Genomic DNA, 27,386 nt, shown 5'->3' with positions numbered 1-27,386 from the left:
TCAGTGTGTGAAGAATAAACATAAACTAACACCACGGTGGGTTTCACAGCACCCCCAAACTCATATCCCCCCAGAACCTCAGACTGTGCCCTCCTGGGAAGTTGGGGTCTTTACAGGGATAATTAAAGTGAGGATTGACATGAGGTCAGCCTGGATTCAGGTGGCCCCAAATCCAGGGACAGGCAGGCCCCGGAGGAGATGCTTGTGAAGATACCTGGGGCCTCAGAAGCTGGACCTGGCGAGGAGGGTCCTCCCCAGAGGAGGGAGCACAGCCCTGATGCCTTGACCTCGGGTTTTGGGCCTCCAGAACAGGAAGGAACAAATTCTGCTGTTCTGACCACCCAGTTCGTGGCGCTTTGGGGCGGCACCGTGCAGAGGCCTGCTAGGTCTGGGGGCCCAGCCTATGATTGGGACCCTGCCCTGGCTGCCCTCCTCGGGACACGATGCACGTGTGCAGGACAGGTTGACTGATCCTGAGGCGCCGGGGCTCATAGCTGAGCAGCCCCCGGTGTTGCTGGGCCCTTAAGGGGGGCCACTGACCGATGCCTCCCAAGCCGGGCTCACGGGAGTGCGGACCGCCCAAGATCAGAGGTAAACCGAGGCCAGGGGGTCGAGGCCACTCCATGGTGTGCAAACAGACACCATCCCTCAGAGCTGACCCGTGAGGAGCTTCACGGAATAATCTGTGGACGGTGCCCCTTGTCCACCCACCTGTCCACAGAGAGGAGGAGCATGGAGGCGAGGGTGATGCCAAGTCCTCCTGGGGCTCAGCGCAGAGCCCCTGTGAGCCACAAGGCGGGGGTACAGGGTCGGGGAACGGGTTGGGGGCAGGCAGTGGCGCAGGCCATACCTCCGCCACGTCTCCGATGGCATAGATGTGGGGGACGGAGGTGGCTTCCTGGGCGTCAACCAGGATCTTCTGAGTGTTGGGGTTGGTACGCACACCAGCCTTCTCCAAATTCAGACCTCTGGTTTCTGGAACTCGGCCTGAAGGACACAAAGAGCAAGGATGGGAGGTTTTCGTTAGTGGTTCTGACCGAGATTCCTTGTTTTATTTAAAACCCTTCTCAGAATGTCCACTTAGAATTGGTAAGACATCAAGCACCAACAGTGCCAAGGGCCTCAAACACGTGCTCACACATGTATGTACGTACACACACACGTGTGTATACATGTGCACACACAAACACCTGCATAGACTCAATGAAAGGACGGAGCAGGAATGGGGAGGAAATGGGGTGGATGGAGAGTCAGCAACAAGACCCTCCTAAACACATCCTATGATACAATTTTGTTTCTTTAAATCATATACACAGGGCTTCCCTGGTGGCGCAGTGGTTGGGAGTCTGCCTGCCGATGCAGGGGACACGGGTTCGTGCTCCAGTCCGGGAAGATCCCACATGCCGTGGAGCGGCTAGGCCTGTGAGCCATGGCCGCTGAGCCTGCACGTCCGGAGCCTGTGCTCCGCAACGGGAGAGGCCACAACAGTGAGAGGCCCGTGTACTGCAAAAAAAAAAAAAAAAAAAAAAATATACACAGTTTATACGTATACATATTCAAAAAGTAAAATCAAACATGGAAAATATCCCTATAACCTGTAAACAACCTAAAACAAAGGGGCCTATTGTAACAGAACACGTGGAAAGACAACTCGGGAGACCCTGCGAACCCACATTGGAACTGTACCTCCAAGGGTCACGTCCCCACAAGTGAAGATACTAACAGGTCCTACGTGTCACTCAAAGAGGATGGTTCAAACTCCGTAACGTCAACTTTGAATTGGAAATTCATGATTTTTAAAAAATACAAGGCTCCTGGCTCTGACCACAGAAACGGTGTAGAAGCAGCAGTAACCGAGGGCGATGTGCCCCCAGCCCCAGACTGTGACCCCTAAGCCCCTCCCCGCGGAAGGGGCCGGACTCCGAGGGGCCAGGTACCCCAGGCCACATGGTGGAGTGATGGACAGGAAGGATCAGCATGGTCGCAGGCTCAGCCCAACAGGACCTTGCAGCCTCTGAAGGCATCAGCCCAAGAGGAAGTCGGAAACAGGACCCAGGCCTCACAGACACTGGGGCCCCATCCCCTGTGTGCATTTCCCGGCAGGGGTGTCTCAGGGTCCCCACGTGGCCCCCCGGGCTGGCCTCCGCCCCCACCAAGACACCCCTCCTGCAGCTTGTGCGAGGCAGGACGGTGCTCCACGTGGGTTTACCTCTCTCTGCCACCAGGCTGTGGCCTCATGTCCCCACATCTGGCAGCGGCCGTTCCCCCGGCACCCATGGCGCACGAGCTGACCCAAAGGAGGCAGACAGTGCGCGCAACCTCACCCCCCCACTCCCCGGGCAGCCCCAGCTCCGAGACCTCCAGGGCCTGCACTGCACACCCACCCATCCCTGCAGGCAGTCAGCGCACGAACCCTGCTCTTGGGGGAGAGGCCAGGAGGGGAAGTGCCAGGCACTGCCGGCTCCGTGTGCTCACAGCCTGGGCCCCGTCACAGCTGAGCTGCCTCACCACCCTTTCTCTCCCAGTTCAGACGATGTGGCCTTGTCGAGCCAGGGCGGCAAGGGCCACTCTTCCTGCCCGACCCCAGGCAGGCAGCGGGTGGCCCCTGTCACCGTGGCTGGGGGATCCCGACGGCAGGACGCATGGCTTCAAAGGCACAGTTCCCACAGCTTCCATGGCTCAGGCCCCAGAGGTTGGGTGGTGGCTGGTGGAGCCCGGGGAGGGGAGCCTTAAGTCTCCAGCTGCTCTCCTGGCGGGAAGTCAAAACACAGGCTCAGCTAAGCCTGCTTCTTGAGCGGATGGCTCCGGCCTCTGCATTCGGCTCGGCCCCAGGAATCGGGGGCTGAGGGCTGGCGCCCTTCGCCGTCAGATTGGACACGGGTAGTGCAAGGCCAGGAGGGCCCCACCTTCTGACGGCACCAGTACTGGCCCTATGGTCCTGATGGAGACCCATGAGTGCAGAGTGGGACCTGCCGCCTGCCCAGCATCCTGCCAAGGTGCCTGGGGACCCAATGGGCACCTGGGAGGGGACTGGACTGTGCTCCCAGAGAGGAGGGAGCTGGCCCCACAGGCAGGACTGGAGGGCATGGGCTTAGTGGGCGACAGCCCCTTATGCAGGGGCTCATAGCTCAGTCCTCAGGTTCCTCTCCAGGCCCCCGGGCCCTGCGCCTCCTGGTGACACTCTGGGCTGGGGCTGGAGAGTCCAAGGGCAAAGCCGGCAGCACTTGGACCAGCTGCTCTGACGCCGGCCATGCTGTCCCAGGCTCTCCCTTGCACCCCTGCCTGGCTGGTCACAGGAGGTCAAGAGTGCTTCCTCCTGCGCCTGTGGTAACCATGGTAACTACACACCTTGCAGATGCCAGCAAACCATATCCCAGATCCCAAAGGAAATAAAGATAAATTTGAAAGTAGTAACAGGAGACGGTAACATATGCTGGAGTTAGGTGGCCTCTGCAGTCCATTTTGAAGCCAGGATTTTTTAGGACGTTCTGCATACATGAACTTGGAAAGTATGTGGGATGTGTGAGCCAGGCCACTGGTAAAAAGAATAAATGGATGGTTGATGGGGGGTGGGGGGCAGTACAGTGAAGAACAGGCCGCATGCAGCAGGCACTCCACTGACGCTTCCAGAATGAAGAGTGAAGGAAGGGAGGGGCTGGAGCAGGCGAAGCCCCAGGGGCAGCCGCGGGCACCTCAGGGCTTGGAAGCTGGGCCTTGCGGGTGAGGCCTGGGGTGGGCAAGCCCTCGACAGGGGTCACACAGGGAGGGACAGGCCCACGCCCTCTGCCGCGCTGCCCCCTCGTGCTCAGAGCAGGGGGTCATGCCCTCCCTTTCAGCTCAGGCCCAGAGCCCCCCAGAGCCCCAGAGGAAGATGGAGAACGGGTGTGGGGTCCGGGGGGCTACCCAGTGGCTGGTCGCTCGGGCGCCAGCTCAGGCCCAGGCTGGGCTTACATGGCAACGGTCACGTCGTTCTCCGACTGCCTCCCTCGCACCTTGTGTGCAGGTAGTGCTCCTCCCACGATTGGTGGAGGCCTGTCCCGGTCACCCTGCATGTCACGGTCACACACTGCCCTGTCCGGCACGCGGGCTGCCTGCTCCTCGCCCTGCACGGGGTTGGTGGGCCCCCAGGATAAGGATGGCATCCTCAGGGGGGCTTCGGGGCGCAGGCAGGGCTGCCCCCTCCTCAGTGGCAGTGGGCTCTGCTCATTTGCAGGGCGGTGGAGGGGGGACTGTGAGGACTGAATTTGCACTTCTTTGACTACTAGTAAAATTCGGTGTTTTTTCGGCCACATGTTAAATTAGCTGTATCTGCTCTTGAGAATGTCCGATACTGCCCTTTTCATTCATTTATACGCATCCTCGTGATTCTCTTCCCTTGTAAGAGTTTCTTCCTTAAAACCCACGTGACTCGCTGCCGTGCTTATTACAAATGACGAGAACACTAGAACTCCACGTACGAGCAGACACCCGGCTTCCTCCTTGGAGGCGATGTCCACACACCCTGCCCTTGGAGCTGCCCCTCGCCTGCTGGCCGGAGTCCCTTGGGGGGACTGTGTGAGCTCTGGTGCCTCGAAACTGGGATGGCCCTCCCTCCCAGCGCCGACTGCCCAGGACACCCAGGGCAGCATTGCGCCCGAGAGTGCTCGATGCGGCCGGGCCAGTCCAGCCTCCCCGGGTCGCACTGGGAGAACCACCAGCTGGTCATGGCTACTTGCTCCTCAGCACACGGGGACGCAGACAACCAGATACACGTCCTCTCACGTGCCCCTTGCCTCCCGTTACAGGAAGACGGGCATTCCCTCCAACTTCATGCCTCCTTGGAGCACACTTCCCGACGAGCAGGGGGATCGTGTAACGAGGGAAGATTTAAGTGCCGGCAGGAGTGTGAATGGTGAGCACAGGCTGTGGTCAGACAGACCACAGCGAGGGTGCACAGGCAGCCCAGGCAAAGTGCCGGGAGGCAGGGACCCACCCTGGGCGACCCTCCCAGGGGGCACAGCCAGGCCACTGTGGGGTCCCCACCTAAGAGAACACAGCCACACGAGGGTCTCCCGCAACCACAGCAAGACACGGTCCCAGGGAACAGGCCTGGTAGCCTTGGCCCGAAGCTGGCCGAACCAGGCTGCATCTGTGCTCAGACTACCAGCTCCTCCCCAACCTCCAAGAGGCGGCCCTGGACGGAGAAGGGGCCCCGGCTGCAGGCATCCTGGGCACCTCGGGCCCCCATCACTGTGTCCTCGGGCCCAAGGGCTTCAGTGTGGTCGTTGGGTGCTGTTGGGAAACTGGCCTCCAGTCCTGAGCCAGATCTCACGAGCTCCCTTTTCCCACGTTTGAGGCTCAAACGTGACACAGGTAAACGGCAATGGCTTTTTGCTAAGACAAAGCCTGAAGAAGAGGAGATGGCTTCATGGGCTGACTCCCCCTGCCTTGTCTCGAGGCAGGCACTCTGGGCCCCGTAACAGTGGCCACCTGGGTGGGCTCTTCCAACTTGGGCAGGGCTCCTGTGGCCCAGGGATGGACGTTCCAGAGCCTTCATCCTTCCCTGGAGGCTGGAGATGCTGAGGGGCCCGGGACCGTTTCAGCTCCTGGTTTTTCCGAGGTCATGGTGCTCCAGCCATTCTTTAAAATAAGAGGAAGCTACAAGGAAGCTGAGGGTTCCTGCTCGGAGGTGTCCACTCAGGGCCAGCCGGTCCTGCTCCCGCCCCCCACCCCCCCACCACCACCACAGCCAGGCTCCAGGCCACAAGTGGTTAACTGTGCGGGTGAACACGAGCCTGCGGCAGGCGGGCTGACTGTCTTCACTCAGCACCGTAATCGGCACATCTGCAGACAGGAAATCCTCCTCCTGCGAGTTCCCAGCCTGTTATCTAAGACACCTGGTGTGGGTGGGTGATTCACAGACAAACAATGAGCCGGCCCCCTGCACAGCAATTAACTGCTTTAGCTGCTAATGTGTTTAATCCACCACGTGGAGATCAAGGCTGCACCGAGGAAGAGGCTGGCAGACTGCAGGGCCCACGTCCCATCCCCGCATCTGCGAGCCTCGTCGGCTGTGGCCAAGGCCGTCCACGTGGACAGTCCACAGGGCATGAGGTGCATCTTTCCCTTTTCATTTTTAACATGTCAAGTCCAGCCGGTGTGGATGCAGCACTGGCGTCTGGGCAGACCTACAGTCTGCGAGCTCTTTGCCTCCTCAGCCGTGCCGCCCAGGTCGTTGTATTTTGACCTCCAGGATCACCCTTTGTTGCAAGTAGAAATAACGCTTGGCTCAAGGCTTACCTGCTAAACAGGCGGAGAACATTCCCGGTTGTTAAACTGGGAAATGGTTCCTGAATGTTTACAAAACCTGGTGGGAGCAGTGGCCCCGCCAGCACTTGCCCGTGCAGACCCAGGAGGCGTGCCAGGAACCCGCCACCGCAGCGCCGCCTCGGAAAGCAAGGTCAGAGGCCAAGGACTGTGAAAAGCTTCCACCCCCAGCATCAATCACGCCCGGCAGACTGTCTGGGGGATGCTCTTTTTGAAAATACAGAAAACAAAACCAGTTGGGGAGGGCTCCCGGGGCCTTGCCTGCCGCCCACCAGGGTCGTCTGGACACTGGGAGGACCATGAGGCTTTCCGAGGGCCCGGCCCCTCACCCTCTGGCTGCTGCCAGCAGCGTGGGCTCAGCTGATGGCACCTGGGTGCAGGCCCACGCCTCAGTACAAAGGCGTTGGGGACCAAGTGGGAGGATGGGGTGCGAGTGGGAGGGGGAACCAGCCACCTCGCCAGTTAGAACGGATTTTAAATTAATAACAATCAGTTTATGTTTCTGGGTTTGAGTAGCGTTCATCAAAATAAACCTACGTAAGATTTACTTTTACAGTTTGGTCAAGAACATTTCCTCTGGTAATTTAGCGGATCTTGGTCAAGAGGCAGTAAGTTCACTCCGGGCATTTCAGATCTTTGCCTTGTTCCTCAGAAGTGAATCGCTGACTCCTCCGCAGTTTCATGCTCTGATTTCCCACTACTCTGAGCACCTCAGCTTCTCAGAAGGGCGCTGCCCCCCGGGCCCACCTCCGGGGACGTGGGGGCCTGGGAAGCCGGGGTGGACAAACGCTGGGGGACAGGCCCTCTGCGGGCTCGGCACACTCGCCGAGTGCTGTGGAGCCGGACAACAAGTCTGACGACCACACGGACTCAGAGCCCAGGCCCAGACGGGGGACGAGTGACCGGGCTCAGCACGGAGAGACCCACGGGCTGGAAGCACGGGAGAACGAAGACACTGACCATCCCTACATTTAAAATGCAAGTTGACAGATCAGGAAAAAGGGTCCCAAGCCCACGGGCCACAGGCACCAAGGCAGGTGGGTGTCCCGGCAGGTGAGCCCACACGCCCTCGGGAGCAGGACCCGCAGCCCCTCTGTGGGGAGCCCCTCGCAGCGCCTGCGCTCTCTGCTCCACCCTCAAAGCCCATTCCTCTCTAGGCTGACCGTCCCAGCCCTGGCAGGGGCCCCCCAAATCCACTCTCCCCTTCTCCGTGGGGGCAGCCGGGCGCAGGGAGGGCCCAGCCTGGGAGGGAGTGTGCCCGACAAGGTCACCAACAAGCCGTTTCTGCATGGCCACGCTTGCTCGGCCTTCACCCCCACAAACAGGTGGACCCATGCCTCTCGGGGCACGGGAGGCAGGGTGGCAGCCAGCCCACTGCTGGGAAAGGCCCAGGGCCTCTGCCCTATCACTAGACACTGCCTTTGCAAATCTGCAAAGTGTGATTTCTGGCAAGGCCGGGAGGACACCCACTCCCAACACTAGATGACCCACAGAGCTGAAGGCAGCCAGGGGGACGCGTCAGAAGCAACAAGAAGCTGGCTAGAAGCTACACGTCTCCATTACATTCGCATCTCCATTACGTTCACGTATTAACAGCAGCTGGTTTCTGCATGCCACTGTCCACAGCAGCATTTTCCAAGACACCCAGAAGACAGAAGCAACCCAAGTGTCCACTGGCAAATGCCTGGATGAGCCTAGTGTGCCATATGCAGCACTGCCCACCTTCACAGGTTATGACACGGACAACCTCCAGGACACAATGCCAGTGAACTAAGTCAGACACAAAAAGGGAAACACTGTAGGGTCCCACTCACTTGAGGGACCTGGTCATCAGAGTCACAGAGACAGAAAGTAGGAGGGTGGGGGCCAGGGCCTGGGAGGGGGTGGGGGGTTATCTGATGGGGACAGAGTTTCCATTTGGGATGATGAAAAGTTCTGGAGGTGGAGGGTGGTGTGTGAATGTACTTAATGTCACTGAACAGAGCACTTAAAAATGGTTAAGATAGTAAATTTTTTTTTTTTGCGGTACGCGGGCCTCTCACTGTTGTGGCCTCTCCCGTCGCGAAGCACAGGCTCTGGATGCGCAGGCTCAGCGGCCATGGCTCACGGGCCCAGCCGCTCCGCGGCATGTGGGATCTTCCCGGACTGGGGCACAAACCCGTGTCCCCTGCATCAGCAGGCGGACTCTCAACCACTGCGCCACCAGGAAAGCCCAAGATAGTAAATTTTATCTTACTCACACGTTAAAACAGTTAAAAAAAGGTAAAAACTCCGTTATCGTTTGTATGTTATAAACAGCTATCTTGAAGCTATAGTGGAAAACAAGTCTAATTTACTAAAAAAACACATCTACACCAAGGTTTAAAGTTAGTAGGAAATGTACGCGAGGCCTCGATAAACCACCCATAGGACTAACTAGTCTCCCCGACGAAAACCCAGCTGCCTGCGACCCACCATCCACAGCTCTTCCTTGGTTTTCATTTCCAGTACGAGGAGTGCTGGGGAAGAAAGACCAGGAGAGCACAGTGTGCTCGGACGGAGGAGGAGCGAGGCTGGTCAGGGCCACCTCATGGCCTTTGTCCAGCCCCCACCCCAGAGCCAGCAGGGTGACGAGCGCCAGGAGTGGCGAGAAGGGGGCCAAGATGCCCGATGGAGGGGAAGGCAGTATGCCTTGTCCCCCGAGTGTGCGTAGGAGCACCTGGTCCCCGAGTGCACGCAGGAGCATGGGGTCCTGAGCATCCTTACCTACGGCCCACAGGACGGTGTCAAAGGTGCCTGTGTCCTTCTTGTCGGAGGCGAGGTCCACCCAGGTGACCTGGAGTCGCCCATCTGAGAGCCTCTCCACCCTCAAGGGGGTGCAGCCCCTCAGGATTCGGGTGCCGTGAACAGCCATGTGCTCTGTGACCAAGGAAGCCATTTGCTGCAAAGCACAAGAGGACATGCCTTGAGGACCGGGCAGCAGTGGGAGTGTCACTGCTGAGGCCTGTGGAGAGGACCTGGGCCTACAGCCTGAAAAGGTCCGGGGCCCCAGGGGAGTCTGTCCAATGGAAGAGGTCAGGGCCCCACGCCTTCTTCCAGGATGCCTCACACAGGCCGCCCCGCTCCGAGTGCCCTGCTTTCCACGGAGCTGAGGGCCGAGCCGGGAGAGCCTCTGACACCCCGACCCCCTCCAAATCTGAGGACCCAAGCCCCTCGGTTAGGGTGCACGTGATCTCTGGACTCTCTTTAGATGTTAGTTAATTGAGTCTTCACTGAAATGGCAGAGATGCACCCCTTCTCCCGGGCTCTGCCTGCCTGGCCCCCCGGCTGGGGTCAGCAGTGGGGTAGCTGGGAGTGGAGGTGGGCACCTTCGCTTCCCACCAAGAACTGCTAGGGGAGGTGGCACGGCATGAGGAGGCGCTGCAGGGGGTTCCTCCCTCCCAGCCCAGGCAGCTGTGCCCCCAGGGCCACGGTGGGGGCTCGAACAAGCCATCAAGAGAAAATACAAGTCACTGTTTAACTCTCCTGACTCAGGGGCCACCCCAGCATGAGGAGCTTTGTCTCTGCCCCAGGAACAGGTGGGCAGGCTACAAGGCCTCACCTGGAGCCTGCTCTCCCCCCGCTCCCCCGACTCCAGCCTGGTGACCCCACCGTTTCTGTGTGCCAGCCACATGCAGATTCTCCCTCTCCTGATACCATGACCACCCGCCAACCGGGCTCTCCAGCTCAGCCTCATTGGCCCCCTTCTCCACGTCCCTGCGGGCCTCTGCCTCTCGGGCCCCATCTCCACCTGCGTCCAGCATGAGGCTCGAGGCCTTCCCTGGACATGTGTCCCCGTGACAGGTGCTCGGGCGTGTGTACTGAGCAGGTGACAGGACCGAGGGGTGCACTGCCCCAGAGCTGTGCAATGGACAGTGCCCATTTCTGCAGGGCACCAGGAGCCTGGTGTCTTGACAATGACAACCCAGACCTGGATTTTAAAGTGACATCTCCTCGGAGGGTTTTTGGTTTAAAAAAAAACTCCACACGCTCGTTACGTGGGCACGTCCACCATCAGGGAGAGAGTCTGCGCCCCAGGGCCGGTGCTGCCCCGTGCGGTGGACGGGGAGGTGGCGAGGCTGCAGTGGCCTGGCTCAGCATCACGTCTTTCCAGTCCATGGTGGCCGGGCCACCATCTCCCGTGACGGTCACCCAGGGCCTCACCAGCTGCCGCCAGCTCCCTGTCCATGCTACCCTTGGATAGTGGAGCTCCTCGGACCTCAGGGGGCTCAGCGAGGAAGCCAGGACAGCACTTCTGCCCACACACACTGGCCGCTTACTACTGGGTGACCTGACCTCATGGCCCGTGAGCTGGCCAGCGTGCCCAGTGTCCCTCTGGTCCCTGCCACACTCCCCACGTGCTGACCCTTGCTGCAATACGCTGGCAGGTGTTTATTTTGCCAACAATCTCCTCATTCGACTCAAGGGCCAGTTTCTAAAGACTGAGACCTCGCTCCCAGCCCACACCTGCACCTGCCCAGGTGGGCCACAGGTGGAGGGGACACCGGCCCGGCATTACCTGGTCGAAGGCCCGGAGAGGGACACTGCGTATCATGACAGTGGTATCCAGGCCGAGCCCAGTGAGGAAGCCAGCACACTCCAGGGCCACGTCTGCCAGAGCAGGCTAAGGAACGCTAACGGAAGCTAGGCAGCAAGACCCCCGGTGCCTCCGCCAGCAGCCCCCGTCTCCACCAGTCCCCAGCAGCCCAGAAGAGTCTCCAACACTGGCCACAGAGACACTCTCCCCACCACCCCCATCTCTCAAACACACGTCCAGGGCAAGGTGGAGGCTCCCTTCAGCACCCACAGGCCAGGCGGGTTCTGCCTCCATGGGGCCTCTGTCCAGACTCCCTGGAGGTTAACCAAGGGGCCTGTGTGGTGAAGGACAGGAGATGTGCCCAGACCTCAGTGTCTCCATTTTCCTGCAGACACACCCTCCACCCTCCCTGGAGTTACTGCTCCCCCTTAAGGAACCGGCCTGAGTGGGGCTGCTCTCCAGGGAGGACCGTCTGCCTCACGGCTGTGTCCAGCTGCCCAGCCAGCGAGTGACTCAGGAAGAGCCTCCAGGAAGCCCCAGCCTCAAAGGTCAACCTCAAATTGTCCCTCGAGCACAGGTCATCCGCCCTGAGTGGGCCTGTAAGTGCCTGTAAGTGCCTGGTTCCAGGTGGCAGAGGGCAAGCCCCATGGGAGAGAGTGCAGTGAGCGGGGGAGGTGGGCCTGGGGCCCAAGCTTCCACTCTCAGGATGGTGAACACAGCTGTCTATCTGTCTGTCACCTGCACGCAGCAAAGGATACAGCTGGCCCCAACCACCAACCTGTAAGAGAGATGGACAGAGAGAGAGAAATTGAGTCTCACACGTGGCCGCCATGATGCACGCAGCCGTCCCTGGTGGGGCTCTGAGGGGGACGGGGCCCTGAAGCCTTCATGCAGGGTGCCTGTCAGCTGACATGTCACTATTGCGGAGTCCCTGCGGCTAACTGTTCAAACAGGCTGTCCCAATGTACAAAACCCACTTCCCAGAGCTCCAGCTGTGAATGACAGACAGAGCTGCTGGTTTGGGAAATTGCCTGGTGGCGAAGGAATGAGTGGCCAGGGACAAAACAGCACGTCCCGGGGATGGGACTGGAGGCGGGACAAACATGGACGAAGCCCAGTCAGAAGAAGCAGGAGGGTTTTCCTTCTCTCCTAAGGAAAGTTCTGCCTTGGGTTCCTCTGGACCTCCTGCAGCCAGGCTGGAAACAGACGGGGAGGCACCAGACGAGGGGCGGCTCCTGGAAGCCCTGTCTGTTGGCAGAACACTCTGGGACCATGGGGCCCAGGCAGACGGCCCACCCCATGCCCACCCAGCCCCACTGCACACAGGCCTGTGGCTGGGAGAGTCAGCTCCCCGGGCAAGGGCAGCCTGGGAGAGGGACACAGGATGCCGGGACCCAGCAGAGCCTCTCCTGTTATTCAGCTGCACATACCCTGCATGCACACACGTACACACACACACACACACGCACACACGCACACACGCACACACGCACACACGCACACAGGTACACGTGAACAGAACTGAACACAGAGCGGAGACTCCCAGCCTGGGCGGCGTGTGGGTGGGCTTGTCAGATCACCCCTCAGCCTTTGAACGAGAGGAGGTGATGCAAGGATGGATAAGCAAATGTCAGCTCTGACCCCAGCAGGTACTAATGATATAATTCCATTTCAAACAGCAGCACATCTCTGGGAATACTGTTGCCAGTGCCCTGCGGGAAGCAACTGGCATACGGCTTCCTCTCAGGAGCCGGGACAGGAGTGCTGGCATCCTGTGCAGAGTGAGTGGGGAGAGCTCGGCATGTGAGGCACACACACATAGGCACAATGCACATGTCTGCGTGTGGGTACACTCAACGTTACACAATCTGCCCTCTCTCAGTCTCGATGTGTATGGGGAAGGGGACAAGCCTTTCTTTAAAATATGAAACTACGAGTTACTTAAAATGCAAACAGGCTTGAGCTGCTTTGAACATCCTGCCCCAATGCAAGGACCAATGAAGAGCATCTGTGTGGACCTCACAGTGCCCTGTGCTCCCATTCAGGGTGGCCATGGCCTGGGCAACCGTGACATGCAGGTGCCGGGGAGCCCACTGCCCGCCTGCTGGGCTGTCCTGCTCGTCCGAGCCTTCCTGTCTCCGTAGAGCAGACCCTCTTGGGAGGGTGGGGCAGTGGCTGCAGCCTGAAGCCCACAGCCCAGCTCCAGGCAACGTAGCAACATGGTCTCCTGATTTTGGCAAAAGCGTTTTGTTCCTGCGGTCCCTGGGCACCTCCTCAACCCCTGCAGGGAGCAGGGTAGGGTGGCGGGGTGGGCCCCCACTCCCACCTCCAGGTCATGGTACCCCCAGCCCCAGGCTACTGGTTCCGAGCCGCCAACAGAGGGCACATCTGGGGGACAGGCACCAGCCAGGCCGGGCCTCAGTGGACGTCCTTGACCAAGCATGGGTGGCTGAAACCTCAGAGCGGGCAGGCATCCACTGGCCCTGATGGTCACCTTGGGCCTCATCTTGTCTCCAAGAGGAAAGACGGTCAACAGTGTTGGTTTTCACTCCACCCTGCCCCCAATTCATCAAATAAGTATTATTCTTCGAAAAATGCAGGATTCAAGGTCTCAACCAGAGAACTCCCTTCAAATGGACTGGAGTAAGAAAACAGCAAAAATGGAGCTGGCGCCTGCAGGTGGGGTGCAGGCAGCCCTGAAGGGACGCTGCGTTTTTATTGGCAGGTTTGAAGCTGCAGATGGGCTTTGCCGACCACCTAGGAGACCCCAGCCTGGGTGGGGCTGAGGCTGGTGCCAAGGCACAGTGCCCACGGCAGGCCCTGCAGGCAAAGGGAGGACCTGGGGTGGTGGGGCCTCTGAGGACTGGACACACGGTCTCACACTGCAGCAGGACACCCCACGGGGGCTCCACCTGCACCCAGAGCCCCACTCAGCTGTGTGTGTGTTCAGGGAGCCCCTCTGTGTGCCCTTCGGTGCTGCAAACACTGTACTCCAAGGTGTAACTGCCGTGGGATTAGCCTGATCACAGGGCTGGCTCTCTCCTTAAAGTCTGAAGGGGGAGGAAGCAGAAACAAAGCCTTCCTTCAGGCCTTGGAGCCCCAGCTTAAAGAGCTCTCCACCTGCCTCTTGAGTCTGAAGGCCCCAATCTGCTCCCCGGGGGTGCACCCACACAGCATGGGGGCCCTGCAGCTGTCCCGCCAGCACAGGAAATGCTGGGGCCACAGAGCTTGGGGGCCCCAGGAGCAGCTGGACACAGGATGTCCAGAAAGCACCAAGACCCTGGGGGGCAAAGGCGGGTGGGGCAACAGCGGAGGCTGAGGGCCGGCTCTCCAGGCCTGAGCTGCTGGCCACACAGCCTCATGCAGATGCCTCTGAGCCGCCAGCCGCGGCCCGCACCCCATCGTGGGGAGGAAGACAGGACGCCACGGAGCCCATGGGCCCTTGGGAGCCGGCTAGTGGAGGCTCCACCGCTGCAGGCCGAGGCCAGGCACACTGGGCACCTTCAGCCGCCGGCTGGCCTCCTGGCCGGGGCCAAGTGGGAAGGTCCTGGCTGGCTTCGGGAGGCCTCCAGGGCCGGGGGCAGCCCTCGGGTCCATATTCATTTCAGCTCCATTTTAAAGGCGAGTTAAAATAAACACGGGGAATATTTATAAGGCAAATAAATCTGGCAGAAACAGCCCCTCAGAGTGTGAGCAGAGGCCCCCCCAGCCCAGCCCAAGCTGATAAAATACAGAAATGCTACTGTAGACCCTCGGGCTTATTTTGACTGCGGGCAGGAATGTAAGGAGTAAACACTGACTCCCGTATCACACTGTTACAACTTGCATCCACAGCTCCGCACAAAAGCTGCGTTTCACAGAAGCATCGTACAGGGATATATCTCCAGCTTAATTTTTAAAAAAACCATTTCCTCACATAAATCATGCTCAGAATGGAACGGGTGACTGATACATTGCAAACACTTTTTTCCTTAAACAATAACATACCTAGATTCCTTCTAAACGAAAGAGCTTTTTAAAAAAAAGTCTCCTAAACGTTTTTTTTTTCTGAAGAAAATAAACACTTTCCTGACCCCAATATCTGGGGCTGTCTTCCTGGCCGCGCAGGCCGCTGCCCCAGCACGTGGTCACTGGGGGCAGCTGCGCGGGGCCCCTGCGCCCGGGCCTCCTTCCGGCCTGTGCGGCCTCTCTGCACACCAGCCTCCGGTGAGCAGTGGGCAGTGAGAGCCGCCGGACACCGGCCCCCCTGGAGGTGGACTTGGCTCTCAAAATGTAACAGGGAAATAGCAAACAAGAGAAAATAAAACGCACAGGAACTAATTTAAGAAAAGACCAGGATTCAGAAACTGCTGGCCTTTGGTGATGGGCGGAGATTAACGGGCCACACGGGTGGCCTCGGCCAGGCCAGAAGCACCGAGCGGGGAGCCAGTGTCCAGGCGGCCGCAGGTTGAAGGCCGTCGGCACCACGGTCTCCACAGTCCACCTCGGAGAGGCTGGCAAAGTGCCCAGAGAAATCAATGCGCAAGAAAACTACGCAGGTCTGAAGACCACGCTGGGCACTTGCGCAGCGGTAGGGACCCCAAATCAGGGCCAGAGCAGGACTGGGCTCTGCTTGGAGGAGCTTCCAGGCTGGTGGGAGGGGCTGGTGGTGGACGCATGGGACCTCGTCTCTGCCACAGATGTGCTGCAGACGCCCCAAGGCCTTGGGACCCACAGGAAATCCAGGGCTTTTGTCAAAAAAGATTTTGGTGGGGAAAGGCCCTCCTGAACATGCAATAAATCTAACAGCCATTAAGTGTAAAAGAGCCTAAGCTACACTTAAAAAAAATAAGACCAAAACATTTGTATGTCACATTTGTATGTTACATGAGTTAAAAGGACAAGCTGAGAAAATCTGCAATTGTAAACAACACGGGATCTCAGCCCTGACAGCAAACCCGCGGGGAGATAAGAAAGAGAAAAGCCAGAGAGAAGGCCCAGGAGCAAACAGCCCCCATTCACAGCCACACACACTCACAGACATAGACACACGCTCACTCACAGACACACACAACTTACACACTCAATTTTAAATGGCCAATAATTACACAAAAGAACACATAATAGCAAATGCAAATGAAACCAGGCCACATTTAACCTACTAGTCAGAGACAAAACAACAAATAACCCAGATACTATGGCGTAAAGAGAAAACGTGATAAATGTGACATCAGAAAAATTAACAACTACTGCCAAGTCGAAGCACCACCACAGCCTGGGGGCCCTGTGGGAGGCAAGGCGGTGGCCAGGGCCAGGAGCCTGACCGCAGATGGAAGTGGCTGTGCTCCCTCCACCCCCCCAGAGGGAGTAGGAGAGGCCCCCTTCCCTTCAGGCCCCATGGAAATGCCGAGGCAGCATCAGGCAGGGAGAGCAGCACAGGCGCCCAGCCGGGACCGCAGTTCTCTACTGTGGACACAGCCCTGACCGCGCACACGACACATAAGAAACACTGAGACAACAAGAAGACGCACGTCGGGGTTTTCACTGCAGCCTTTCACAAAGAGGTGGCCGCGAGTGGTGGGAGGTCACACCAAGACACCCCCATGCCAGGGGCCGTGCCCAGCCCTCAAAAAGGACACCTCGTGAGGCTGGGATAGCAGGGACAAGCAGAGCGCGGCACGAGCACACGCGCAAGCTCTCACACGTGTGCTCACGTGTTCACACACGTGCTCACATGTACACATACATGCCCTCACCCATGCTGACACATGCACACTTGCACACGCCTGCCCACCCCGGGGCATGCCCTCGGGCCATCGGCAGCTGGTCCCCCGCAGCCCAGCACTGTGACGGCCGAGCCTCTGTCGCCCTCTGGTGGCCTCTATGGTCCCTGCGAGCATGTGGTCTCCTCAGTGCCCTGGCAGCAGCACCCAGACCCGGACCCCATGCCAGGAGTGAACCCAGCCCTTGGCCACGGGGGTGCCAGTCACGCTGCAGGCCTGGCTTCACAGCTGGGCTCTGGCTTCTGGCAGCCCGAGCCTTTGCTGATTTCAGGGAAGCCCAGGTGACAAACAGATGAAAATGGGGACGTTTGATTGGAGCCGGAGGGGGGACCAGGGCTTTCCCCCAGGGCCCACCCACCTACCCGCATACCCAGATGGCCCTGAGGACCCACTGGGACCTGCGACTCCTGGGAACCCTGGTGAAAACCTGCGCCCCAGACAATAACGGCCACACACTGTGACTCAGTCCTGGGAGAGTGTCAGCCCCAAATGGGCACAGGGCCAGGCTTTTTGCCCTTCCCTCAGGTAGGTGGGAAAGAATGCGCTACAGAGGGGCAGCAGCATGTCCTCCCCGCCTGGCTGTGTGCACAGGGGAGTGGGGCCCCAGGCCTTACGTTTTTCCAGGGGACTCCTTCAGCCAGAAGATGTCATCACTCGTAATCCCGTATTCCAAGGCACCTTCGATCTATCCGGGAAAAGGGTCAACGTGAGGCCCGCGTCCCCGGCTGCCCCCGGGGCTCCCTCCGAGGACGCCCAGTTTGTAGACACAACTGGGCCAGAACCACCTGCCCACATGTGGCTGCACCTCCTCGGGTGCGGCCTCTGGGACAGGGGATATGGCCGCTCCCTTGGGGGCCCGGGGCAGCGGCTCCTTCCTCTCGCTCTCCAGGACTCCCTCCAGATCCAGACCCAGGGCTGTGGGGAGCAAGGGGTGAAGCGGGGCGGGCCGGCTCCCAGGGCGCCAGGCTGGAGGCTGGATGCGACCAACCGGGGGCCCTTGAGGGACAGCATGGTGGGTCCTGTGCCCGGGAGTTGTCCAGGTCACCCCATACCCCAGCAGGTGTGGGACACAGGACATGTCCTCTCTATGGCCCCTGAGAGTCAGATGTGCTGGGAGAGAGGAAACGGATTTCAAACAGTTTACAGTTCCAATTGGCAAAAAAAATAAAGTCAGGAATTTCTTAAGTTTGCTCAAGAAGATCGAAAGGTCTGGATATCAAAGGGACTAAAACACAACAAGTGTTGGCAGGCTCCGGGGCGGGCAGCCAAGAGCAGAGTGGCCACTGAGCGGCTTCCCCAGGACCCGAGGCTCCCACTTCACCCACCCCCCACCGCCCCCCCGCCCCTCAGGCAAGCGGACAGCAGGGAGAGGCCGGGCCAGTCTCCTCGCAGGCACTCTGGCAGCCACGTGCAGGGTGGAGCTGAGCTGTTCTCTAGGTCCCAGGAACTGACCACGGCCATCAGGGGCTTTGAGTGGAGCCAATGTGGGCCCAGCTGTGGGTGAGGGATCACTAATGGTCACCACTTGGCCCCTGTCTGTGTGGCTACTGGAATAAGAGCCCTCCCCTCCTACGGAGCCACACATCCTGCCCAGGGCCACCTGGCACAGCTGTCTGGTCCCCTCTGGAGGCTGCTCTTGCTGGGCTGACAGCAGCAGGGGCCACGTCATGGTCCTGAGGACTGGAGTGGGCACTTGCCTTGGCACCCTCCCAGCTCCTGTTTCCAGTGGAAGCACAGAACTGGACGGAGGTTCAGATTTAAGAGTCTGCGAGGAGGCAGAACCACGCCCTTGGTCCTCCCCATCCACCTGCCTGGGCCTATGTCTGGGTCTGGGGCGGCCTTGAGCACTGGCCTCCAGGCCCCGCAGAAGCAGGTGGTGGGGGCGAAGGCAGAGCGCCCCCCACCAGGCTGAGCACTGAGGGTGGGGAGCCTCGCAAAGACGGGGAGACTTCCTGGGTCTGGTGTTTAAGCACATCTCTGCCCAGTCACTAGCTGGCCACTGAGCAGAGACCTCAGTAGCCTCACAGGACACAGAATAAAAAGTTTACAAAATTGGTCCAGAAAAATCACCCAACAGACAAGCAGCAATAAACGAAATCCCTAAGTGGAGGGAGATCCTAGCTTCCAGAGTGAACATGTCATTTTATTTGAAATGATCACTTTTCAGTAAAACATCACAAGACACGAGAAGAAACCAAAAAGGATGAACCCCACGCACTGCAGGTGGGGATGTAAACGGTGAGGCTGCCCCCCGCCCCGGGGGCCTGGGACCTCCACCCCCAGGTGTCTGCCCAGGAGAAGGGACAACTCGCATCCACATGGGCTCCCAGCAGCATCACTCATAACAAAGTGGAAACAACCCAGAGGTCCACCACGCAAGCGGACAACAGAATGTCACACCCACCGCGGAACATCACTCAGCCGTAAGCTGGTCAAAGAGGCCATGCATCTCATCCCACTGATGTGAAACGTCCAGAACAGGCAAATCCACAGAGACAGAGAGCAGGCTGCTGGGGCCGGGGGAGGGGGGTGGGAGCGACGGCTGATGGGGCCAGGGTTTCGCTCTGGGCGAATGAAACATTCTGAGATTCAGTAGTGGGACCGACGGGTGAACGACTCTGAATAAACTGGAACTCACTGGACTGTACCCTTTGAAAGGGTGCATTTTATGGTATGTGAGTTTCACATCAACTAAAGAATAAGATTTGGGTTTGGGGGAGGAGGAACCAGGCTTAAGTCCCAAAGACTCCAACATTCTGAGGCTAAAAAGGAGGAATCAACAAGGGAGATAGAGGAGAAGTGATGTGGGGACAGGAAGAGGGCAGGCGGGGGCCGGCCCAGCAGCTGAGTCGCTCTCGGGACTCAGCCAAGTGGGGATGTGGGAACCTGGCTCAGCAGAGGGCACTCGAGAGCACGGGCAGTGGAAAGTGGCAGCTGTGAGCACAGGGCCACTTGGAGGACAGGGGCGAGTGGGAGGTGCATGTCACCAGACCATGAACGGGGTGGGGGGTTGGGGGCTCCTGAGGACACTCACGTGCGTGGGGTACCTCGGCCGCCCTCCGGTGGCGATGACAATGTGGTCGGCCGAAAGCAGAGTCTGAGAAGAAACCGAGAAAGCCACAGTCACCCAGGTCACCTGCAGTCCCCATTTGAGGGCTCCACCAGCTTCCCCATCACAGCCTCTGCCCTGCAGTGTGGACCCTGTGGCAGCAGCCCCAGACACTGGCAGGAGAGCCTCTAAGTCCAAGCACTTTACAGTTTACACAGCACAGCACGGGTGGTAAGGTCTCCTGGAATCCCCGCAAACCCCTGCAGGGCTGCAGCCGCCCGAGCAGCGGGCAGCCTGGCGTGGTCACTTCCTCCTTCACAAAGAATTAGACTGGCCTCAGCCCAGAGGAACGTCGTATCAATCCCAGCAGCGCTGATCTCCAAGGACAGCACTGAGACCGAGCAGAGCTGAGGTCCACCCGCCTGGGCCACAGACTGACCCACGGACTGGCCCGTGCTGCCCCAGGGACCCCGGGAGGAGGGCGCTCACCTCTTCCCCACCTTTTGAGACACCACAAACCATGTGTGGGTTGACAAAGCTGGCCTTGAAGTTAAAGTACTTCACTTTTCTGCAAAATAAAAATAGGATGTTCAAACATTTCCTCTGCAAATGAGGCATCACCTCAGGATTAAATGGGGAGCACTAGGCAGATGGCTACAATGTGAGCTAGGGCCACCCACGGCTCACGAGGGGCAAAAGGAGTGTGCGGACCCGCATGGGGCGCTGCTGCTGTCTCCCCAGGGTTCCTCGGTACGTGGTGACCACAGCTGCCATGCAGGGGTGTCTTAAGGGCCCAAGCTCAGCCCTGGTGTGTGAGGATGGAGGTGGCCGGGCCTCCCCCGAGGTCAGTCCTGTCACCTGGACACCCTCCACCATGAAGGGGAGGCCCCCACATGCACCCAGTTACCCTCCCCCCAAAACACCCATGGACCTCCTGCTGGTGAGGGGGGTGCCCAGCAGGGAGGGGACAGTGAGGATAACAGGCACTGCGAGGGGCGAGGGTGGCCGGGCTTTCTAACCCGGGTCTCACGCCTCCTCCTCCTGGGGAGTCCTCATGTGCCCCAGGACCCGCCCAGAGCCTAGCGCGGCGTCAATACCTGTCCTGCAGCTGGACCCGGTGCCCCCAGTTCAGGGACTTCACGTGGTTTTGAACGGCTTCTGCCATTTTCCCCCTGTTGACAAAAAGCACGATGCTTAAAGCCACCACACAAGTGTCAGCTGCGGGTCCCGCCACAGATTATTAGAGGCAAACAGCCCTTAACAGAAATGCCCAGAGGCAGAGGGGTTTCTCAAGGTGGTAAAGGTGATGTCTGTCCCCACGGCTGCCGCCCCCGGGCCAGGTTTGGGGCTTCAGACCGAGGGGCTCCAAGCGGACCATGCGCCACCCGCCAGGCCTGAAGCACTGCAGCCTTTGGGCCGAGCGTCCTTCCAGGGGTGTCCTGGGCACCATGGGGCAAGTGGCAGCGTCTCAGGCTCCACCCAGGGGATGTGAAACCCCCACTGTGGAGATCACCAAAAACATCTCTAGACTTTGCCCACTGCTGGGGGCCCAGAGGTGCCCCCAGGTGAGAATCGCGCCCACAGCTCCTGCGAGGCTGATGGGATCGGCCGTCCCCCACGCGCCCTCACCAGTCGTGCGGGGGCTGGGCCACCTTCCAGCCGTAGTGGGAGGCGTCGTGGATCATGCCCCCTAGCAGCGCCGCCTGGTGCATCAGCTTCTTGGGGATGCAGCCGACGTTCACGCAGGTGCCGCCAAGGCCCCACCGGGTGCCTGGGGAGGTGGGAAGAGCACACAGGGTTCAGGTGTGCCAGGCCAGCCCTGCTCTATAGCTGTTTCCAATTCCTTTTAGTTGCTTTAACTCCAACGCGGCCCAGGTGAACCTGCCGTGTGGACGCGCCGGCTGCGGTTGCATTCAGACTTGGTTTAAATGAGGAGGATGAGGAACCTACAGTGATGGCAGCTTCCCCGAGAAGCAGGACGCTGTCCGGAGACTGGGCAGCAGTCCAGGGCTCAGCCACCCTCTGTATGTGACCCCCCACCTTCCCCAGGACACGTGGCTCCCGGCAGGGGCTGCCTACCTCGGGGGGAAGGCTCCACGTAGTCCACCACGGCCACCTTCTTCCCCAGCTGAGCGGCTGGAAGGACCAGAGAAACAGGCAGGTGAGTACAACCAGGGACTAATTCAAGGTCGGGGACCCCAGGAGCCCATGAGGCCCAGAGGAGGCTGGGGAAGGACCAGGCCAGCAGCTGCCCATGAGTTATGCAGCCGGGTCTCCCATTGCCTCTCCTCCCAGCTATGCTGCCCCTAGATGGGCACCCCGACCTCTTCCTGACCGCAGGCTCTGCACCACCCACCAGAGCAGTGCTGGGATGCGCCACCCGCCCCCCCCCCCCCCCCCGCAACCTGGTTGCAGGTCCAGCACAGGCCCAGGGCCCACCCCAAGCACACTCCCTGGAGGCATCACAGGGAGGCCCCTGGCTCGCTTCCCAGGCCCTCCCTTACTCCTCTCTTCCCCAGACACCATGTGGGGTGGCCCTCGGTCTACGCTGGTCAGAGCCCCCAGGTGGACGTTTGCTGCCTCCTCTCAGGGTGAGGAAATGGAAGCTTGGAGGTCAAATGGCAGGTTCAGGTCAGCCAGGACCCAAGACCAGGACTCCAAACTGCACCCCTGCCTGGAGCCCCCAGCTATCAGCAGGCTCCCCCAGCCACAAGCCCCAGGTTCTGAGGCCAGGACTAATCACGGGCTTCCTGCTGGCTCGCCTGTGGCACTGCATCAGCCAGCCCTGGTCCCTGGCCGTGACGGCCCCAAGGGCACGCCCCAGTTGTATGTCACGAGCCCACGAGTGTTTGAAACACTACAGAACATGCTTGATTCATGGCTACCAGCTACCAAGATTAGAACCAAATTTTAGAAGTCTTCATTAATAAAACCATTCCATTCAACTGAATTAAGATGGGATCCCAGTGCTTGATTTGAAGTCTCCGGCCAAGGGGACACCTCAGACACCTCAGCCCGGTTCCCAGGTCTGATCAGGATGGAGCAACAAGGACCAGAGTTAGCCTCCTGCTCAAAATAACCAAAAATCCTGACAAAATATGCGAAATAAGGGTTTCAAGAAACTGAATAAACGAAAACAAAGGCCAGCGATCTCTGAGAGACAGGAAAGGGACGAGGTGAGCCCCGCGACCAGAGAGTCTGCAGGACACAGCATGGAGGGGGCCCAGCAGGCTCTCGGGCTGAGAGTTCCTGGGACAGAGGAGAGAGAGGGGAAAGTACCTAAGGCCGGGACAGTGCTGCTCCCAGAAGCCAGCCTGGAGAAACGTTAACTCCTGGATCACTGGGTGAGCATTAGGAAGGTCATGCCTCAGCAGTTGAGAATAATTAGCCCGACTGGGCACAGCGCCAGAGCGCCTACCAAATCATAAGCACAAGTCTCAAAAAGATCCAACTGTCTGTAGCTACATCCCAGAACGTGCTCAGAAATATTTCTAGGAAGATAAAAATATCCAGAAACCAGCAAGGTAAAGTCCAAAGTGTCTGGCACTCAAACAAAAATTACCAGGCACGCCAAGAAGCAGGAAAATACAGCCCTTAAAGGGAAAAATAGTCAATGGAAACTGACCAAGAACTGACACCAAAGTCAGAATTAGTGGGAAAAAAAGTAAAACAGGTGTTTTAACTGTATTCCACATGTTCAAAAACTCAAGAAGTAACATGGAAGATAGAAAAAAGGACCCAAGTTGAACTGTAGAGATGAATACTGCACCGAGTGGGGTTCATGGTCAAGTAGACATCTCACACTCTTTTATTAGTGAATTTGAAAACAGGAATAGAAACTATCCACAATGGCAAGAGCTCTCATGAGCTCTGGGACAACCCGGAGCTGCCAGATGCTCAAGTCCCTTACAGAAAACGGGTGCGGCATCTGCAGTAACCTTTACCTTAAATCATCTCTAGATTATAACACCTAATACAACGTTAACACTGTGTAAGTAGTTGTAGATACAGTGTAAATGATAAATAGTTGCCAGTATGCGGCAAGTTCAAGTTTTGCTTTTCGGAATTTTTTAAAAAATATTTTTTTGATCTGTGGTTGGTTGAATCTGTGAATGTGGAGCCTGTGGATACAGAGGGCCAGCTGTACTGTTCCCTTGAATTCTATACTCAGAGAAAATATCTTTTTAAAATGAAGGCAGAGTAAAGATGTCTTCAGACTCACAAAAGCTGAAAGAATTTATAACCCCTAGAGCCACACGACAAGAAATGTTCACGGACGTCCTTCCAGTAGGAGGAAAATGATGCCGGGTGGAAATTCAGATCCATAGAAAGGAACGGAAGCCCCAGAAATGACAACCACATGGGCAGATGTGTTAGCTTTTTCCTTATCACTGAAATCTCTTCAGAAGGTCAATATTTAGGGACTTCCCTGGTGGCGCGGTGGTTAAGACTCTGCACTCCCAATGCAGGGGGCCCAGGTTCGTTCCCTGGTCGGGGAACTAGATCCCACGTGCATGCTGCAACTAAGAGTTTGCGTGCCACAACTAGGGAGCTGGCGAGCCACAACTAAGGAGCCCTCCTGCCACAACTAAGACCCAATGCAACCAAATAAATATATAAAAATAAAAACAAAAAAAATCAGTATAAAAAAAAGATCACTGTTTAAACAAAAATTGTACAATGTGCTGTGGGGTTTGTAACATGTAGAAGTGGAACGTGACTGGTGGGAGTGTGTCACCTGAAGGGGGACCGTGACATGGAAAGGTGCATGTCTCAAACCCGGAGGCAATGACCTCACCACGTCTGCACGTTAATCCACAATGTACCAAAGGCCTAAATGTAAGAACTGAAGCTGTGAGGCTCTCAGAAGAAAACAGGCCTAAGTCTTTGTGTCCTTGGATCGGGATGCTGTTTCTTGGATGCGACACCAAAAGCACAAGAAACAACAGATCAACTGACTTCATCAAAATTAAACACTTTTGTGCTACAAAGGACACCATCAAGAAAGTGACAAGATGACCCCCAGGATGGGAGAAAGTGATTGAGAATTATGCATCTGATACGGATCTAATATCCAGAATATACGTGTGTGTGTATTCTCATAACTCAATAATGAAAAGACAACCGAACTTAAAAATGGGCAAAGGTTCTAAATAGACATTTCTCCATAAATATAGAAATGGCCAATAAACACATGAAAAGATGCTCCATTAACCATGAGGGAAATATAAGTCAACCACAATGAGATACCACTTACTTCCCACCTACTTAGGATGGGCTACGATAGAAAAGACAGTAACAGGTGCTGACGAGGATGTGGAGAAATTCGAACCCCACACTTCCTAGTGGGAATATAAAATGGTGCAGACACTTTGGAAAATAGTCTGGCAGCTCCTCCAAAGGTTAAACCTTGAGCTACCCTATCACCCAGCAATTCCACTCCTGGGAATCTGCCCAAGGGAAATAAAAGCACACGTCCATACAAAACCTGCAGGAATGTTCAGAGCAGCATTACTCATAACTGCCCCAAGCAGAAATAACCCAAACATCCACCAGCGGACAAGTGGATAAACAAAATGTGATTCATCCACACTATTCAGCCCTAAAAAAGGAACGAAGTACTAACACAGGCTGTATCACAGATGAACACTAAAAACATCATGCTGAGGGAGAGCAAAACCACACGTTTCTATGAAACATCCAGAACACAGGCCAGTCCATAGAGGCGGAAAGGAAACTAGTGGTAGCTTGGTGCTGAGGAGGGGAGGGAGACAGGTGACTACCAGTGGGTACAGAGTACCTGGGGGTGATGAGATGTTCTGAAATTGGTGGTGGTGATGGTTGCACAACTGTGAATATAAAATCCACTGAGATAGGCAGTTTAAATGAATGATCTGTATGGTGTGTGACTTGTACCTCAGTAAAGCTGGAGTTTTTTTGTTTGTTTGTTTGTTTTTTTGCGGTATGCAGCCTCTCACTGTTGTGGCCTCTCCCATTGCGGAGCACAGGCTCCGGACGTGCAGGCTCAGTGGCCATGGCTCACGGGCCCAGCCACTCCGCGGTATGTGGGATCTTCCCAGACCGGGGCACGAACCCGTGTCCCCTGCATTGGCAGGCGGACTCTCAGCCACGGCACCACCAGGGAAGCCCAGTAAAGCTGTTTTAAAAATATGAAACACTAGGGATAAATCTGACATAAGATGTGGAAGACCTGTATATTGAAATGACAAAATATTGCTGAAAGAAATGAAAAAATACCTAAATGAGAGATACACCACATGACCCAGCTGTTCCACTTTTAGGAGATTATCCAAGAGATTTAAAACACACATCCACACAAAGACACACACACACACACACACACACACACACACACAAATGTTCATAGCAGCACTGTTCACAACAGCCAAAAACTGGAACAACCCAATCCACAGGCGAATGAACCAACCAAACGTGGTCTAGACATACAGTGGAATACTTATCAGTAATGAAAAGGCGTGAACTCTAGATACACACAGCAACACAGATGAATCTCCAAATAATTGTGCTTGGCGGGAGAAGCTCGGAAAGTAAGAATACACACAGCATGATTTCACTTAGACAGAATTTTAGAAAATGCAAACTAATCTACAATGAGAGAAGGCAGATCAGTGGTTGTCTGGGGTTGCAGCAGGGAGGAGTGGGCCAACTGCAGAGACAATGCATTCAGCTCGTGGCTGCTCAGGGGGATCCCCACCCAGCCCGGAGAGCACCACTGCCCTCCCCAGGGGACCCGGAAGCCCGGAGGCCCTGCCATGCTGGCGGGATGCAGGACACAGGACACGTACCTTCCTTGGCACAGGCTAGGCCGCCGGATCCCCCGCCAATCACCAGGAGGTCATAGCATTGCCGCCCTGCAGGGGTGAGGGGGAGACTTTGAGAAGGAAGGACCAGGAGCAGCCTGGGGCGTGATCCCAGGAGGCCACAGTTTCCAATGTGGTACAGGGTCCAGGACGAAGTCCCGTCCTGTGATGGTATGGGGTGACCACACATCCCCCAGCAGGCAGGAGGCAATGACGGGGTGCATGTTGTCTGCCCAGATCCCGAGACTAAGCAGGTGAGGCTGGCAGGGGTGTAGTCCCCACCTCCCCACATCAGGAAGGTAATTGAACTGGCAGGACTGCCCTGAACTCAACTTCACCCAACGTTCTAGTAGACACGGGATTAAAACGTTTGTCTTGACTCCACCTGTCTTTCCGTTGTAAAGGTCACCCTCTGTCACCAGTGAGGGAGAACAAGGGAGGCCCCTGCATTGGGCAACACGGCCTGGCCTCTCTCAGTGCCCGGCAGGGCCTGGCAGGACAGCGGCTCTGAAACGCCTCTGGGTTCCTTGGAGGCCATTTGCACCCTCCACCCCTGCCCCCGGCATACAGGCCGCTGGAGTCCTTCCTCCCTGCAGAAGCCGCTATCCGTCTCCTGTAAATGCTGGCACAGAAGGCAGGCCAGAGACGACTGAAGCAGGGGGACGGCAAGGGCAGGTGTGTCCTTAGGTGTGGCCAACCTGTGAGAGCCCCGAGCTGGGGACCCTCAGCACCAGGCTCCGGCCTGCTCCCCGTGGAGGGAGGAAGAAATAACAGAAGATCATCAGGACGTGGGGAGGGAGGCGGGGAGGTCAAGGCAGCTAGGGGCTGCATCCAGGTGCTCTCTCATATCCGCTGCTCAGGGAGGCTCTGAC

General features: G+C 57.5%; 1 protein-coding gene across 2 annotated transcripts in view; it reads right to left on the bottom strand.

Moving 5' to 3' along the window:
• Positions 1 to 27,386, bottom strand: part of TXNRD2 (thioredoxin reductase 2) — a 33,771-nt gene that overhangs the window by 4,421 nt on the left and 1,964 nt on the right. The window contains exons 2-12 of one of the 2 annotated variants that reach the window (XM_065889951.1): positions 26,500 to 26,565; positions 21,752 to 21,808; positions 21,302 to 21,443; positions 20,770 to 20,844; positions 20,162 to 20,240; positions 19,658 to 19,720; positions 17,238 to 17,308; positions 11,620 to 11,639; positions 10,844 to 10,935; positions 9,052 to 9,226; positions 851 to 987 (exon numbers count right to left, since the gene is read on the bottom strand). In XM_065889951.1, coding sequence (XP_065746023.1) covers positions 851 to 987; positions 9,052 to 9,226; positions 10,844 to 10,935; positions 11,620 to 11,639; positions 17,238 to 17,308; positions 19,658 to 19,720; positions 20,162 to 20,240; positions 20,770 to 20,844; positions 21,302 to 21,443; positions 21,752 to 21,808; positions 26,500 to 26,565 — 977 coding nt within the window. Of the gene's footprint in view, positions 1 to 850; positions 988 to 9,051; positions 9,227 to 10,843; positions 10,936 to 11,619; positions 11,640 to 17,237; positions 17,309 to 19,657; positions 19,721 to 20,161; positions 20,241 to 20,769; positions 20,845 to 21,301; positions 21,444 to 21,751; positions 21,809 to 26,499; positions 26,572 to 27,386 lie in introns of both variants that reach the window. The other variant, XM_065889952.1, reaches the window with a different exon arrangement.

The sequence above is a fragment of the Phocoena phocoena genome, chromosome 13 (genome assembly GCF_963924675.1).
Source record: "Phocoena phocoena chromosome 13, mPhoPho1.1, whole genome shotgun sequence".
NCBI classification, from domain to species: domain Eukaryota; kingdom Metazoa; phylum Chordata; class Mammalia; order Artiodactyla; family Phocoenidae; genus Phocoena; species Phocoena phocoena.
This window is presented reverse-complemented; position numbering and strand designations above follow the sequence as displayed.